General features: G+C 44.5%; 1 protein-coding gene across 2 annotated transcripts in view; it reads left to right on the plus strand.

Moving 5' to 3' along the window:
* LOC138265938 (zinc metalloproteinase-disintegrin-like VLAIP-B) overlaps positions 1–17,800 on the plus strand; it is a 206,638-nt gene that overhangs the window by 118,359 nt on the left and 70,479 nt on the right. For both annotated transcript variants that reach the window (XM_069214137.1, XM_069214136.1), the window contains exons 10-12: positions 7,886–7,970; positions 9,496–9,626; positions 17,214–17,391. In XM_069214137.1, coding sequence (XP_069070238.1) covers positions 7,886–7,970; positions 9,496–9,626; positions 17,214–17,391 — 394 coding nt within the window. The remainder of the gene's footprint in view (positions 1–7,885; positions 7,971–9,495; positions 9,627–17,213; positions 17,392–17,800) is intronic.

A 17,800-nucleotide genomic window follows, 5' to 3' on the forward strand; every position in this document is an offset into this window, starting at 1 on the left:
TTCCGTTTTTTCAGAGTTCAGCTTTAGGTGGCTGAGCCTCATCCAATCTGCGACGTCCTTCATACCTTCTTGTAGGTTGGTCTTGGCGCTGGCGGGGTCCTTGGTGAGGGAGAGTATAAGTTGGGTGTCGTCGGCATAGGAGGTGATGATGTCGTGCTTGCGTACGATGTTGGCGAGGGGGCTCATGTAGACATTGAAGAGTGTCGGGCTGAGTGATGAGCCTTGAGGTACACTGCAGATGATCTCGGTGGGTTCTGAGCGAAACGGAGGGAGGTAAACTCTTTGGGAACGGTTTGCGAGGAAAGAGGCGATCCAGTACAGGGCCTTGGCTTGGATCCCGGCGGAGCGGAGGCGGGTGATTAGGGTGCAGTGACAGACGGTGTCAAAGTCAGCCGAGAGGTCGAGGAGAATGAGGGCGACTGTTTCACCGTTGTCCATCAGGGTTCTGATGTCGTCTGTGACTGAGATGAGGGCGGTTTCTGTGCTATGGTTGGTTCGGAATCCGGTTTGTGAAGGGTCGAGCAGGTTGTTGTCTTCCAGGAAGGTGGTCAGCTGTTTGTTGACGGTCTTCTCTATTACCTTGGCTGGGAAAGGCAGAAGAGAGATGGGGCGGAAGTTTTTCAGGTCGCTCGGGTCAGCCGTAGGTTTCTTTAGTAGGGCGTTGAGTTCGGCGTGTTTCCAGTATTCAGGGAAGCTAGCAGAAGAAAAAGAAGAGTTGATGACGGTCTGGAGGTGCGGGGCGATGATGTCGTCGGCTTTGTTAAAGATGAAGTGAGGGCAGGGGTCCGAAGGGGCGCCGGAGTGGATAGAGTTCATGATGGATTTGGTTTCTTCAGTGTTGCTGTGGGTCCAGTTGTTGAGGGTGATGGCCGGGGGTGCGGGTTCGGTGGTGTTTGTTTGGGTCTGGTGTCCGAAGCTGTCGTGGAGGTCGCTGATCTTGCGATGAAAAAGTGGCGAGGGAATCGCACAAATCCTGTGAGGGCGTGACGGCGTTGGCGCTGGGGTTGGAGAACTCCTTGACGATGCTGAAGAGTTCTCTGCTGTTGTGGCTGTTTTTGTCCAGTCTGTCGGTGAAAAAGTTCCTTTTGGCAGTGTGGATCAGGTGGTGGTGTTCGCGGGTAGCGTTCTTGAGGGCGGTCATGTTGTCAGCGGTGTGGTCCTTGCGCCAGGCCTTCTCAAGGGCGCGACCAGTTTTCTTTGATTCTTTGAGGTTGGCCGAGAACCAGAGAGGTTTTTTGGTGTTGGTCTGTCGATGCGTGCGTTTGAGGGGAGCAAGGTTGTCTGCGCAGTTGGAGATCCAGTTTGTGAGGTTGAGGGCTGCGTCGTTGGGGTCGGTGGTGAGGGTGGGTTGGTTGGCGGCGAGTGCGGAAAAGAGTTGCTCTTCGGGGATCTTGTTCCACTGTCGACGAGGGATGGGTTGAGTGCGGAGGTGGCGGGTCTCGCGTCGGAATGTGAAGTGGACACAGCTGTGGTCGGTCCAGTGTAGGGCGGAGGTGTGGCTGAAGGAGACGTGTTTGCTGGCGGAGAAGATAGGGTCGAGCATGTGTCCGGCGATGTGGGTGGCGGTGTTCACCAGTTGTTTGAGGCCGAGGTTGGCGAGGTTGTCGAGCAGGGTGGTGGTGTTGGGGTCGTTGTTTTGTTCCAGGTGGAAGTTGAGGTCGCCTAGGAGGATGTAGTCCGGTGAGGCGAGGGCGTGCGGGGAGATGAAGTCGGCGATGGCGTCGCTGAAAGGGGCGCGCGGTCCTGGAGGATGGTAGGCGAGGGATCCTCTGAGGGTGGTCCTCGGGTCGGTGCGAATCTGAAAATGCAGGTGTTCAGCGGCGAGAGGGGTGTCTTCGGTGGAGGTGGTGACGCTGATCTGAGTCTTTGAAGACGATGGCGATACCTCCTCCTTGGTTGGTGCGGTCTTTTCTGGAGATCTTGTAGCCTTCGGGGATGGCGGTGGCGATGTCTGGAGCAGAGGAGGCGTTCATCCAGGTCTCCGTGATGAAGGCGACGTCCGGTGCTGTGGAGTCCAGGAGGTCCCAGAGTTCAACGGCGTGTTTGTGGACGGAGTGAGCGTTGACCAGGATGCACTTGAGGTGGTTGATGACGCGTGGGCTTGTGGTCGTGGTAGTTGCGTGGTGGAAGATGCTTTTGCAGGACTTGCAGGCGAAGGGTCCATGAGTGTGTTTGGGGTGAGCTTGGAAGCAGGTGTTGGAGCGCCCTGGGTTGAGGGCGTGGAGGGTGGTGGGGTCGTAGCGGGTCAGTGGGGCTTGGGAGAGCTGGGGACCAGGGGTCGTGGCGCTGGGCGCGGGCTGGGCGCAGACGGGCTTGCCTCTAGCGCGACTCCGGCGCGGCCGCACAGCGGCCGCCATATGAGGTAGGAGGGGGGGGGGAGGGGTCAGCTGGGGGCGAATGGGAGCTGGGGGGCGGGGGCGTGCAGGAGGTCACGGCGGGAAAGCGCGAGGGAGGGGGGGACAGGTAGAGTGAGAAGAGCTGGGGGGGGTTTAAGGGTGGAGGGTGGGTGAGTTTTAGGGGCTTTAGGAGATTAGGGAGAGAGATAGGAGTAGGGTTGTGAAGATAGGGGAGGGGGGGTTGTAGAGGTGGGTGAGGGTGAGAGGTAGAGAGAGGATAGGAAGATAGGTAATAGAGGGGGCGGCGGGGAGGGGGGAGAGATGGAGAAATAGATAGATAGGGAAATAGATAGATAGGAGGAGGTGGAGAGTGAGGGAGTTAGATAGTGAGATAGAGAGATAGGTAGATAGGAGGAGTGAGGGAGGTGGATAGCGAACGGGTTAGAAAGGGGTGATAGAGAGGGGGAGGCGAGGGAGGGGGATGAGGCAGGAGCAGGAGGGCAGGCGCGGGGAGAAGAAGGCGGAGGGGGCAGAAGAACAGAAGACCGGAAGAACAGAAGACCGGAAGAACAGAAGACCGGAAGAACAGAAGACCGGAAGAACAGAAGACCGGAAGAACAGAAGACCGGAAGAACAGAAGACCGGAAGACCAGGAGACCAGCGGAACACAGAGGAGCAGAAGATCACAGAAGAGCAGAAGATCACCGATGAAGATACAGAAGACGAGGAACAGAAGGCAGAAGACCTCAGAAGAGCAGAAGATCACAGATGAAGATACAGAAGACGAGGAACAGAAGGCAGAAGACCTCAGAAGAAGATACAGAAGACGAGGAACAGAAGGCAGAAGACCTCAGAAGAAGATACAGAAGACGAGGAACAGAAGGCAGAAGACCTCAGAAGAAGAGAGGAGACAGGAGAGGCAGAGAAGCACACAGAAGAAGAGAGGAGACAGGAGAGGTAGAGAAGCACACAGAAGAAGAGAGGAGACAGGAGAGGCAGAGTACAGACGAGGAGCGAGGAGGAAGAACAGAGAAGGAGAAAAGAAGAAAAGGAGCAGGAGAGAGGGTGAGTAGCGCGGGGCAGGGGCGAGGGGCTGGGAGGTGGGGGGTACTTACTGTGAGGTGGGTCTCAGGAACTCAGGAACCTGGAGGAGCTGGAGGAGCTGCAGCGGCAGGGGGAGCGACCTACCTACATCAAAGTGATTCCAAAGTGGTAATCTACTTTAATTGTACATATGTGACATCTAAGGTCCCCCTGGGGGATCCAGGGGCAGGGTGCCATGTAACTATATGCAGGGTCATTATAGGAGATGTTTTACATTCCCTGGTGAGGGGAAAAAACTGCCCATTTTGTTTTCCCCATTGTAGCTACTTAGCCCCGTAGGCTAACATTGGAATATGTGATTCAAGTATAACTTGTGCTAGTAAGGACCTAAAAATGTAATCCAATGACTCAAAAGAATGGTAATGATAAATCCAACAATTTGTCACTGTTGAATTTATCATAACTAGATAATACAGAAGAGAAGTTATAGGACTTTCTTTTCTGTGAGCAAACATTCAGCCTTCTCGCAGCCTCTCCTGATTGGTCAGCCTTAACAGGCTTAGCCAAGCTGTTTTGATGAGGTGAAAAGTGACTAGCATAGAGCAGAGGTTATTTTGTGAGGGGAGCTCTGCAACTGCAGAGCACAGGCCAGAAAGGGGGCTGAGTGAATCAAACTGGGTTTAAAAGAGAAGAGGACAATAAGGAATGCCAACCAGGACTACCCTACCTTCCTGGACTTCCCAGCCAGGTGGCAGGCCCAGGAATGGAATTTGCAGAAGGCCTGGAGCGGGAGCAGGAGTGTTAATGGAAATGGGCCACACCAGTGGGTTGGTTTAACCAGGTCTTGCTCTCCTGGAGATGAATCCCCTGCCTTGAATTTTACATGTGCAGTGCTTTGGAACAAGAATATGTCACATTTTGGAGGAAGCTGTCATGCTTTTGGGTGGCACCCTGTATCTCACGGGCCAGGGGTGCACCTCTGCCTGTCACCCCAGATCATTGAATACATATGTGAGAGTGCATAGCAACCCAGATCTGCTGCCTGAAACTACAAGGAGAAGGACTGCCCTGCTGCAACCTTGGTCTGCATCACAAAGGACTGCACTCTGAAGGACTACTCCTGCTGAACACTGGGAACTACAGCCCTGAAGACTTTGCCTTGCGTCCAGAAGAATTTAAGATTGGACTCCCTGAAAGCAACAGATTAACAGAGCTTCCTTGCACCATCTCCCTCAAGAAGTACCGAGCCTGGAGTGGGTCCAGTGGAACTTTAAGGGGTTGACCAGGTGCATTGTGGGAATTGTGGTTCCAGACTTCAAAGGCCCATCTCAGAGCATCTATACCCCTAGATTTGTGTTTTGGACACTTTGAACCCACAAGGGGAATTCAGAAAGAAGTTGCAGAAGTTTGAAGAATTTTGGAGCAACGTTTGAAAAAAGCTCCATAAGTGGACTTCGCTGATAAGTCAAGCCGACTACCTTCGACCGTCCTGAATTTCAGGTTCGTCACGCTGAAAGCTCCAGACTTCTAGGATTTGACCAGGGCCTTGCAGAAAAGCAATCTAATGATGTTGCATCAAATTCGAGCTTCTGGAGGGGACTGCATGACATAAAAAGAAAATCCTCCAGAAAGGTTTCTAAGTATGAAGGTATAATTTTGACCGAGGCCTCCTGCTCAGTGTATCTGAGTGGGGCTTCATTGCGGTTTGCCTCAAATTGTGACTTGGTGAAGGGCAATCCGATGTCCCTGGTTGGTGCTATTGGTGTTTAGGCACTAGAAAGCACATTTTGTATTTATTCTTTAAAAATTCATATCTCCGGTTCCCTATATTGTTTTTTTTTTGTTTTTTTTTTTTTTTGTTTTTTTTTTTTTGTAGATTTGATGTCATTTTAACAATAAAAAATAATGCCTTTTTTAAAATTGGAGTGGAATTTTATTGTGTGTGTTGTCTTGCTTATTTAATATATTGGTGTATTTAAATGCTTTACATACCTGTCTCCCAAGTTAAACCTGCTTGCTCACAGCCAGCTGCCAATGTATTGAGAACTTGACTGGACCTTATATTGCATTGGTGGCCTTAGTGCTAGTGGTATATGCATACTTACCCCTACTAAAAAATCTACCTTCCATCAATGAAAAACAAAGCTGAGGATCAGGGAATTAGCAGACATGTATTCCTTTGTGAGGGATACTGGAAGAATTACCAGATTTTCCATTAACATTTGCCAAATTCTGACAAACGTCCTGTTCATGTGATCTACTAGCCAGTCAATAGGGTGAAGGGAGGTATGGTTTGCACTTATAGACACCTGTGGGTGTAGTAGTGAATTAGAAAATATATAATTCTTATTCTTTCCATACAGTGCAAAGTTTGATAGGTCATCAAAGAAATAGTACACTATAAACAGGTATTGTGTTCCAAATGTGTGATGTGTGCTCATATTACATTACATAATTGATTATTCAGACTACATTCCCTTGAAAAATCGACACAATTGGTATTGTTGGATTTCAGACATTTAAAACATAATTTCTTTGTTAAGCTTTGTTTCTCCATTTGAGAAATACAACAGTATACTAAGTAAATTTGCTAAAAGAAATGTAAATGTCTCCACATTTTCCATTATACCGCCAGGTTGCAATGACCTATTGATGCAGGGTTTCTACCAATACATAGCCTTGAATATAACCAAAAATATAGTATATATGGGTGCATAAAGAGACCAAAGACGTGCATGTGCTTTAAAAACCTATTGCTGATATAAGTATTTACAAAAATATCGAGCACAGAGGTGTGGAAACACATAGGCCATGGCCGCGTTAATGGTGCCATTGATTGAAAAAATATCTATAATCTTACTCAGGGATACATCTTTAGTACTTACAACAATAAAGGCTACTGAATGCTGCCTTGCTTGATGGCATCTGGTTGGGCTATAGTACCTATTGTGAGATCATTCACCAGATAGTCTAATGAACACGTCACAGATGAACCTGGAAAAACTGGAAAAGGAATCCACTAGAATTCAAGACATTTTGACAAACGGAATAATGTTGTTGGAATAGTTGTGTAATGGTATGATGTGGTAGGGTAGGACTAATCCTACAGTATAGAACAGAATGAATTGCAACTTGAAAAGAAATAGATCATGGGTACTCGCAAACATTTCTCTGGGGGCCGCAAAGTTCTGTCTGTGGAATGCCCGAGGGCTGCACAGATGCCAGGACTGAGAGGGTTGCGGGTGATGAAAGGCTGGCGTAGGGGGACTCGAAGCTGTTGCTTGGTATGGACAACAAAATGAGCCTTCCCATGGTTTCTGTCTGCCATCTATTCTCACGCCCCTAGAATTAAGTCAAAACATTAACATCTAATGTTAAACATGAGAGGGAAAGAGACACTCATCTGGTGGGTGAGTTACAAAATGTGAAAACAGAAAACCTGGTTATCAGTCCTTGCATCCCCACTTAACCAAATTGTGTGATCCTAGGCAATAGGTTAATTTCACTTTACCTCCCTTTTCTTCACTACCACATAAAAGAGACCCTTAACACACATGAATTCAGGATGTGTGCTGTACAAAACTAGAATGTTGTTCCAATTATATAACAAGACTATGCACAAGGTGCACCTGACAATAATGGCATTGTTTTCTAAATGGGGGGGCATGAATGTTTCCAAGATCATGTTTGAAAACTGTCACTGCTAATGCCTCTAATGCAGCGATATAATGTGGTCTTCTAAGGTAAAATGTTTGTGCATGTTGATAAAATATAGTTTTTTAAAGTTTGCAGAGTTGATCAAGTTTCGGCATGTTAGGTGCAAGATGTCCTTAAAACTAAAGGTGCTTCTAAAGATGTTTCTAGGACACCTTTTCTTCTATACTGTTACTTTAATTAACATGTAAATAAAGTATAGCAGTTTGTGTCGCAGCTTTCTTTTTGTTCCTGCTCTGTCAAGTGAACAGCAGCTGAGTGCTACTGTTCACTAGGGGGCCGCAATTAAACATCAGGGGGGCCGGATACTTTGAGTATCCCTGAAATAGATGATGCTTCTGTGACACCCCCCCTCCCCAATACACACACACATTTTTCCTCTTCTCTATCCTTTGCTCTGTTCTCCCTGTCGGAGATATGTCTTTTCACTATTTAGGAATATCTTATTCATAGTTGGTAAGATAAATAAATCCATTAAAATAAGTTTTTTTTCACCCTTTTAAAAAGACACTAGCCCTCTGCTATTTATCAAATTCTAATGGTCTGTAGCTGGGGAGAAATTAATCAAAATATAAATAATTCTTTTATACAGTGTGAACTTTTGTAGACCAGGTAATCTATAGTTCGTCCATGGGGAATTTTCTCAAGCCTGTACATCAGGCAGCCACTTTGTCATTTTCTCCTCTCACCTGTCATTCCACATACTAGTCTTACTTGCCCAGCTTCTGAGCTTGTGCTTTCTTTTGATGCACTCAATCTAAATAATATAAACCATTTACTTCTCTTTCCAGAAATGTTGACTTTGAAGGACCAACGGTTGGTTTGGCCTTCGTGGGTACCATGTGCAGCTCTGACCACTCCGCTGGCGTTATTCAGGTACATCCATATTAATGACTGTCTGCAAGTATGAGGACGAAGGTGTGCCGTGAAATGAATCCGACTTTGAGATCTATATAAACGCTTTTTAAAGAGCGGGCATGTGAAGCTTCTTTTTCCAAATGCTCTTGTTTTGTAGGTATTGTAGCACTTCACATGAGCACCAATTATATTATACAAGGTCACATCAAATTTTAGGAACAGAAAGATTAAGGGATTTGCCCAGAATCACAGGATGTTAAGCTGATGAAAAACCTTCTTGTTCCCCAGTTCCAAAGTCAGAAGCTCTGGCCATAAAACCACATCAATTCCCACTTCACAGAACTGAGGAGTACACGGGGCAGATTTACTTGAAAGGTAAACAGAGACTTAGGCCTTAGATTTTTCTAACGGAAAGCAGCAGGCTTTGAATAGGCTAGAGAAAAATAGACTTGGGATTTGAGGTTTTAAAAACTGGTGAAAAATAGCGTTTGACACCAGGTCGTACCTTTCGAAACCATAGTGCAGAAGCTGCCTAGAGAAGACTTAACGCGTGTACCTAGCTTGATTTTCAGTGTTTTTATAGACCTATATGAGGCCTGATCTGCTAAATGCCTATTAGTCATTATACCAACCATCTTGCTTTACCATTGTTTAAAGTGCGATGGTTTAGCACGCGTCTAGCAGGAAGCGAAAAAAACACACCACAACTTGCAATAAGTCTTAGTGTATTGAGTGTTAGCTGTTGATATCTGTGTCAAACCTACAAGTCACAAGTTTTAATCCGAGCGATGCCAACACCGCTTTTCATTCTTTTGTAAAATGAGGACTATTAAATAGGGAAATAGTAACTCTTACTTAAAGCACTGTGGTGTTAAGGGCCACGTAAAAAGGCATCAGTACATTATTACATTCATCATTCATGCTAGGGTCACTACTATTGTCTTTAATACCCAAAGAGTCATCATCTGTGCACCGATTCATGCATTATATAAACATGCATAATTTACGTAGTTTTATGATCCAGTCTGAAGTGTTGACTAAGCTTGGGTGCAACTTGTTTACACTGTTGTAATCCTGTTCAACGTCTGGCATTTCGTTTGGTATGTTGTGTAATGCCTGAGATTTTTCCATTGTGCCACATAAACAAGATTTTATTCAAATAAAAATCCTATTGCAGGAGCAGGGGAACAAACAGATCATGAGAGGCAGTTGTTAATTTCATGCACAATTAACTCATTTTTTGTGCAAACTTTAGCTCGCTTCTCTTTGGGATGTGATGTACCACATGGGCATTTTGGTCAATAGTATAATTTTTGGGCATTTCAAATAATTTCAGAAAAATAAATTATGTATTATTTTTTAATTCTTTAGTGTTAACTTTGATCTACTGGAGATGGGTTAAAAGGTCAGTCTGATTGTATTGATATCGCAAGGATGGCTATCTGTTTTTGTACCATGCAGTAGGTGATTCTGCTTGTGTAGGATGGAAGAGTCTCAGATTATGGAGAAGGATTTTTTGTAAATTAGTGTTTTCCTATTGCAGGACCACAGCAAAAGTTCAATTGCAGTGGGCGCCACGATAGCGCATGAAATGGGACATAACCTTGGAATGAACCATGACTCCAGTTCTTGCGCGTGTCCGGAAAGCAGTTGTATTATGGCAGCTTCGCTAAGGTTTGAACATCAATCTGCATGCATGGGTTGGGTCACTGACCATCTGATAAACGCAAATGCGTGTAACCTTTTATGTTCTCTATTACACTTTCACTGTTTTGTTAATATTTGCAAGTCGACCTGTCTTGGAAACCGATCATTGTAGATTAATCCCGGCCCCCTGATAAGCCTCCATAAAAAACATGTTGTCCAGAGATTTTAATTTTTGATTTATGTATTTTTGGATAATTGGAGAAGTATTTTAGCCTGGGTAGACATTGCTGATCCGGGGCGAATTTTTCTGGACAACATTTTTTTAAATGGCAGATGTATTTCAGTGATAATTTCCAGAATCATGACATCTATATGCTTCATTTTGGTATCAAAACATAGATGTGTGTGTGAGGGGACCGGGGTCAATTAGTCTTATAGAGACAGAAAAGAACTCCTCCGAGCAACCCTGCCATCATTTTCCAAAATGCCGGCTATAATAAAGGAAGAAGAGATAATGTTTTTTTAATCCTTTTATATTAACACCAAACATATTTATGATTTGAGTATGAAAAACATGTTTATCACTCCTATTTTAGACATGTTTTTATAGTTCACTTTATTTATTTGCTTCAGCAATTGCTCGTGGTACATTTGCAGAATGTTGAACACTTGAGAGGAGTAAATCGACAGGAACATCTTTTTGTAGCACAGGCTTTGCAAGTACGTGTAAGTTCTGCGGGTAGAGGCTTTAGAAATTTTGTAGTTTTTAGCACCCCATCAATATCGTCTCAACCAAATTCACACAGATATTTCTCTACATATGCATGATCCAAAACATGTACACACATGCACACAGGGTATTTTTCTCTGTCTTTACAGTCACATTCTTCTTCTGTCCCAGCAAATCATTTTAGAAACTTCACAGGTTCAGCAGTTAAAGCTCCAAGCTTTGTTCCAATTTTGCTGAGTTTCATCACTCATAAGAATATGTGCTTTGAAAAGAACATTGGGCAACTCTGGGTCTAGTTTCTCTCACAGAATATGAAGCAGGGTTAAGTGTCTTTTCTTGCCTCTTCCATAACTTATACATAACTTTGACAAGCCTTGACTTAGAAACATTGCAACAAATTGAAGTAGCACAATAATAACATCTGTGCCATGTGACAGTGCAGTGACTCAATTGGAACCATTTTGAACAGCCCACTCAATATGCAGCACAACATGAAGGTCTGCTTCCTCCAATTAGCTGTTAAGTTACTGAACAATTTGGCCTGTACCTTTTGCATATATCTCTGCAGGCACCAACGTCTCATTGGCATTCATTCCACTTGGAATAATAGAAAATTCACTGAAGCATCAGCAACGTTTTGACGTTTTAATATCTCCAAGTTCATCATGTTCAATATTGATGACCAGAATTTATCAAGTTGCACAGGTAAAGGTGTCAATTTTTTGATATAGGCAGGGTCAATTTGTCTACTTGTAGACATTTGTCTGATTCTCTTATATTCTTTGACAGATAGTTCAAGATAACTGTCAAAGAAAATGTGCAGTTTTTGCAAGGTGCACACTGTCTTTGATATCTGTAGAACAGTCTGAACGACCTCTCCGAAGTTTTGCATGGATGAAATCTTGACCATTCACAATTGTGACATATAATCAACAATAGCAGTTTTCAATGAGGACACTTTTTGAAATTCTTCAGATGCAAGTTTTTTTTTTTTAGCTTTTGTATAAGTTTGTGCTTCACTGGCTTTGTTGAAGGATCTCCATCAAAACTGCGTTTGTTGGAAGAAGATCATGCAACAGAATGTCCTTGATAAATTCACCACCTTCTTTTGCTACATCCATCTATGTGCTTGTGAAAATTATTTTATTGTAACCTGTTTTGTAGTGGCTTGGTGTACTTAACTTTTATCATGGCAATTAAAGCATTGAAGTTTAGCTTTAGTGATTGTCAAACAGACTTTCCTCTTTAAATACAAATCGCCTACTTCAGTTCTGCTTATAGTTTTGATCCATGTTCCAGGACATCCAGAAGATGTGTCTTTTGTATCATTATCCACGTTTTGTTTGGTCACAAAGTTGTGAAATCGCACAGGCTCAGTCATTTCAAAAGGGTTTCCTTGCTACTGCCTGAAATGAAGAAGGCTGCCAACATATTTATTGAAATCTTCCCCTCTCTTTCCCACAAGTTTGTGATGAGAACAGCTTCTCAATGGTCCATTCATTTTGAATTTGTCATTTCTCTGAAAACATTGCAATTAGAACAGACTTAATGATAAACTAGCTGCCATTGAGCAACATATTCACTTTTACATGTCTGACCAACAATTCACTTGGAGCTTTTGTATGTGATCTCTGGGTGGTCTATTCCAGTTTGATATCTGGAGCCACAGCATTGAACCTTCCCTCTCTTTTTCACCACAAAATGTCTTTGGACTAATTTTCTATAAAGGTATGTTTTTTCCACTTCTAGCTTCTTCACTCTTTCCAAATACCAGGTCCCATATCTCAGGCGGTTTATGCAATCAAATTTGCAAAACACAGTAATTAGTGACTTCAGTCTTCATTCACAGCATGTACTACGTTTTTCACTAGAGCTATCATATGTAAAACATTTCCCAGTACTTGGAAAGTTCTGATTTTTCTTCACATTCTTTGACAAACTCCACAAATGTGGTTTTCTGATTTTGAACGGAGTGTACTGAACATCGCCTGGCTTTGCATTATGTCTTTTGAATGAAGTGTACCCTGTGCCTTGTTCACTTCTGAAATTACACGCAAAACCTAGTTTGTCATTCTTGTTCCAGAAAGCATTCCAATACAATGTTTCTTTAACCTCAGATAAGATGAGCATACGTTGTAACAAACTAACACAATGAATTCAGCTCAATACTGACTGGACAGTTTTTTGCTTCCTTAGATTTCAGCTACAATAAATGCATTATCTATGCCACGTCCACTGAGAACTTCCTTCACACTGCAACACAACTTTTGTCGTGTGGAAGAAACCATCACTGGATGAAGATCATCAAATGCTACTGGATTGCTCATAAAAATGTCAGCTACAATATAGAAAACACCTTCATCGCAGAAAATTGGCACAATAGGCTAGACTTCAAACTGAGCATGCACATTTTGGACATTTTTTTTAGAGCTGTATATACTGTTGTGTAGTTTGTGACTGGAGATGGTATTACTGGTAAAAACCCTACTTTCTTCAGTGGGAACAGTATTCTGGGAGATCGGAGCATGAATTCCAGTCCACAGGGGAATTGGCTTTTCTTCATCCTTTCGTCTGCACCAAGAAAGCAATTTGATACATTCAGTTACATCAGCTTTGCAGACCACAGCATCAGATAGAAGAAGGCCCATGTTGTCAGCCACTTTGAAACTTTCTAGACTGGGATGTGTTCGGGGCTTGTAGTGATTTTTGACATGTTTTTTATTACTACAGCTGACACAGCTTGTTTTCCAGCAGCTACTTCAAAGAAGAGCTGTAAGGAAATGCCTCCTTGGCATGGTTACCCCCTGACTTTTTGCCTTTGCTGATGCTATGTTTTGAATTGAAAGTGTGCTGAGGCCTGCTAACCAGGCCCCAGCACCAGTGTTCTTTCCCTAACCTGTACTTTTGATTCCACAATTGGCACACCCTGGCATCCAGGTAAGTCCCTTGTAACTGGTACCCCTGGTACCAAGGGCCCTGATGCCAGGGAAGGTCTCTAAGGGCTGCAGCATATCTTATGCCACCCTGGGGACCCCTCACTCAGCACAGACACACTGCTTACCAGCTTGTGTGTGCTGGTGAGAACAAAACGAGTAAGTCGACATGGCACTCCCCTCAGGGTGCCATGCCAACCTCACACTGCCTATGCAGTATAGATAAGTCACCCCTCTAGTAGGCCTTACAGCCCTAAGGCAGGGTGCACTATACCATAGGTGAGGGCACCAGTACATGAGTACTGTGCCCCTACAGTGTCTAAGCCAAACCTTAGACATTGTAAGTGCAGGGTAGCCATAAGAGTATATGGTTTGGGAGTCTGTCAAACACGGACTCCACAGCACCATAATGGCTACACTGAAAACTGGGAAGTTTGGGATCAAACTTCTCAGCACAATAAATGCACACGGATGCCAGTGTACATTTTATTGTGAAATACACCCCAGAGGGCACCTTAGAGGTGCCCCCTGAAACCTTAACCGACTATCTGTGTAGGCTGACTGGTTCCAGCAGCCTGCCACAACCGAGACATGTTGCTGGCCCCATGGGGAGAGTGCCTTTGTCACTCTGAGGCCAGTAACAAAGCCTGCACTGGGTGGAGATGCTAACACCTCCCCCAGGCAGGAGCTGTCACACCTGGCGGTAAACCTCAAAGGCTCACCCCTTTGTGCCAGCACCGCAGGACACTCCAGCTAGTGGAGTTGCCCGCCCCCTCCGGCCACGGCCCCCACTTTTGGCGGCAAGGCCGGAGGAAATAATGAGAATAACAAGGAGGAGTCACTGGCCAGTCAGGACAGCCCCTAAGGTGTCCTGAGCTGAAGTGACTCTAACTTTTAGAAATCCTCCATCTTGCAGATGGAGGATTCCCCAATAGGATTAGGGATGTGACCCCCTCCCCTTGGGAGGAGGCACAATGAGGGTGTACCCACCCTCAGGGCTAGTAGCCATTGGCTACTAACCCCCCAGACCTAAACACGCCCTTAAATTTAGTATTTAAGGGCTCCCCTGAACCTAAGAATTGAGATTCCTGAAACTACAAGAAGAAGAAGAAGACTGCTGAGCTGAAAAACCCCTGCAGAGGAAGAACAGAAGACACCAACTGCTTTGGCCCCAGTCCTACCGGCCTGTCTCCTGCCTTCCAAAGAACCCTGCTCCAGCGACGCTTTCCAAGGGACCAGCGACCTCTGAATCCTCTGAGGACTGCCCTGCTTCAAGAAAGACAAGAAACTCCCGAGGACAGCAGCACTGCTCCAAAAGAACTGCAACTTTGTTTCAAGGAGCAGACTTAAAGACCCCTGCAACTCCCCGCAAGAAGCGTGAGACTTGCAACACTGCACCCGGCGACCCCGACTCGACTGGTGGAGAACCAACACCTCAGGGAGGACCCTCCGGCGACTCCGAGACCGTGAGTAACCAAAGTTGTCCCCCCTGAGCCCCCACAGCGACGCCTGCAGAGGGAATCCCGAGGCTCCCCCTGACCGCGACTGCCTGAACTCCATTTCCCGACGGCTGGAAAAGACCCTGCACCCGCAGCCCCCAGCACCTAAAGGAACGGAACTCCTGTGCAGGAGTGACCCCCAGGAGGCCCTCTCCCTTGCCCAGGTGGTGGCTACCCCGAGGAGCCCCCCACTTGCCTGCCTGCAACGCTGAAGAGATCCCTTGATCTCTCATTGAAAACCATTGTAAACCCGACGCGTGTTTGCACACTGCACCCGGCCGCCCCCGCGCTGCTGAGGGTGTACTTTCTGTGCTGACTTGTGTCCCCCCCCCGGTGCCCTACAAACCCCCCTGGTCTGCCCTCCGAAGACGCGGGTACTTACCTGCTGGCAGACCGGAACCGGGGCACCCCCCTTCTCTCCATTGAAGCCTATGCGTTTTGGGCACCTCTTTGACCTCTGCACCTGACCGGCCCTGGGCTGCTGGTGTGGTAACTTTGGGGTTGCTCTGAACCCCCAACGGTGGGCTACCTTGGACCCAAACCTGAGACTTGTAAGTGATTTACTTACCTGACAAAACTAACAAAAACTTACCTCCCCCAGGAACTGTGAAAATTGCACTGTGTCCACTTTTAAAACAGCTTATTGTGTTTTATGTAAAAAGTATACATGCTAATGTAATGATTCAAAGTTCCTAAAGTACTTACCTGCAATACCTTTCAAATTAGATATTACATGTAGAATTTGAACCTGTGGTTCTTAAAATAAACTAAGAAAATATATTTTTCTATAACAAAACCTATTGGCTGGATTTGTCTCTGAGTGTGTGTTCCTCATTTATTGCCTGTGTGTATGTACAACAAATGCTTAACACTACTCCTTTGATAAGCCTACTGCTCGACCACACTACCACAAAATAGAGCATTAGTATTATCTCTTTTTGCCACTATCTTACCTCTAAGGGGAACCCTTGGACTCTGTGCATACTATTCCTTACTTTGAAATAGTACATACAGAGCCAACTTCCTACACCAGTGTTCTGGTTAAACCACAGATAACACATTAAAAATCCTCTACTTTCTGATCAGTTGTTGGAGGTGGACGAAGGGTAGCCATCGATCTTTTAAGTGGATGGGCATTTGATGTGGTTGACATCTCTTTCTCAGAAAGCTCGGATTCTTGTTGTGAGTCACTGGTTTCTGCTATTTTTTGATGATCGTTTCCAGGCTTTTTTCCATTGTATAACCCTTGTAGCACTTGTTGTTACAATGATAAAATATTTCATCCTCTTCACCCATCAGTTTTAATCTTTTGTTAACTTCATCTTGCTGTATTTCTGCAGCATCTCAAACTCTCTTCTGTCCAGCCGCAGTTGACATTATCTTTTCTTTCGGATTAGTTTAGCATATGACACATTTTTCTTGGTTAAAGGAGTCCTCAGATTTTGTAGTTAACAACACTGTCAGGACGTAAGGATCCTCTGCTACCACCTGCTTCACTTATGTTTACGAATTTGAATCAACTGAAAACGTGAAACAAAAACAATATTAAAATTAATTACCAATATGATGGCTAAAACACATCATTCTAGAGCAGTCATGTTGGAAAATGGAGGAAGGGTTGCTCTGAGAAGTTATTTTCTCTCTATAAGACTATTTGACCCCTCATACCTACGTTTTGACACCAAAATAAAGTATATAGGTCTAATGGTTCCTGAAATATTACATCATCCCTGCAACATATCCGCCACATTGTCACCTAGAAAAAATCGGCCTGGATTGGCAATGTCTACCCAACCCAAATTACTTCTCTAATGATAAAAAAAAACACAAATCAAAAATGAAAATTTCTGGACAACAATTTTTTATGGCAGTATATCAAGGGCCGGCACTAAGATCATGTTTTAAATCAGCCCTGACCCTACACATAAATACCTTAAAAAGTCGATAGTAACATTATTTATTCTTTTAAACTGTTCTGCTCCAAAATAAGAACACCGTTTGGTACCAAACAAAAGTTCACTTACGTAAAACCATAAAAACATAATTTAACGTTTTCTACATTCATTCCTTTGTGATCAGATTGAGGCGTCATCTGTAATGCTACTTCAACCACTCATAATGTCCATTTTGGGCTAGTTGTAACCCTGCCTCACCTTTAAAATGGTAAATGGGGCTTTAGTTGGTGTACAAATGAGTACATTTTTTCAATGTTTGATACCCCCAATGGAACTACTATTGGGTGAGCTTCCTGGTGTGCTGAAACAATGCTTTGAAGATGAGCCCAGTCATGTTGAAAGGCAGTTCATAAGAACCAATTGTTTCTGTGTGTCAGATTTTCTGTGATGTCCAAGTCCACCCATGTTGATCAACCTCATGTTTAATGATGTCAGATCAGTGCTTTTTGTGATTGTTGTCTACAGTGATATGCTTCTTTTCTGTCTCCCTCTCACAGCTACGTAACTCCTAAAGTATTTAGCACATGCAGTCACCAGAACTACCAGGACTTTATTTTAAACCGGATGCCAGAGTGCATGAGGGTTATGCCATTGGCAAGCGATATTGTTGCTCCTGCAGTGTGTGGGAATGGTTTCATCGAAACTGGGGAACAGTGTGACTGCGGTACCCCACAGGTAACCAGCTCCTTTTACTCACTTATGTCTAATCATTTAGGGGGATTATTAACTACGCTGGAGTACTTTTATCTTAGTTAATTCCTGCTCAGCAAATGCAAGATCATGGCCTAATTGGTGCATTAATTTTCAAATGAGGTATCCTACCACTCTGAGATTTGAGGTTATTCTAAAAATGGATGGCCTAATCCAGATTTGCCTGTGAATTATTTTTGTTTTGTACCCCCACACACCCTAACTGTTCCTCCAGATAAACCAATGTTTCGATAGCCATGCGGTTCCACTAAATAGTTCTAGCACAGCTGATATTGTAACAACCCAGTTTCTTTAATACAGTGAATTGATTAGCAGTGTGTAGCGTTCTCAAAAACTGCATTTTTGTACACCATAATAGTAACTGACTTAAACT

The sequence above is a fragment of the Pleurodeles waltl genome, chromosome 11, assembly GCF_031143425.1.
Source record: "Pleurodeles waltl isolate 20211129_DDA chromosome 11, aPleWal1.hap1.20221129, whole genome shotgun sequence".
NCBI lineage: Eukaryota > Metazoa > Chordata > Amphibia > Caudata > Salamandridae > Pleurodeles > Pleurodeles waltl.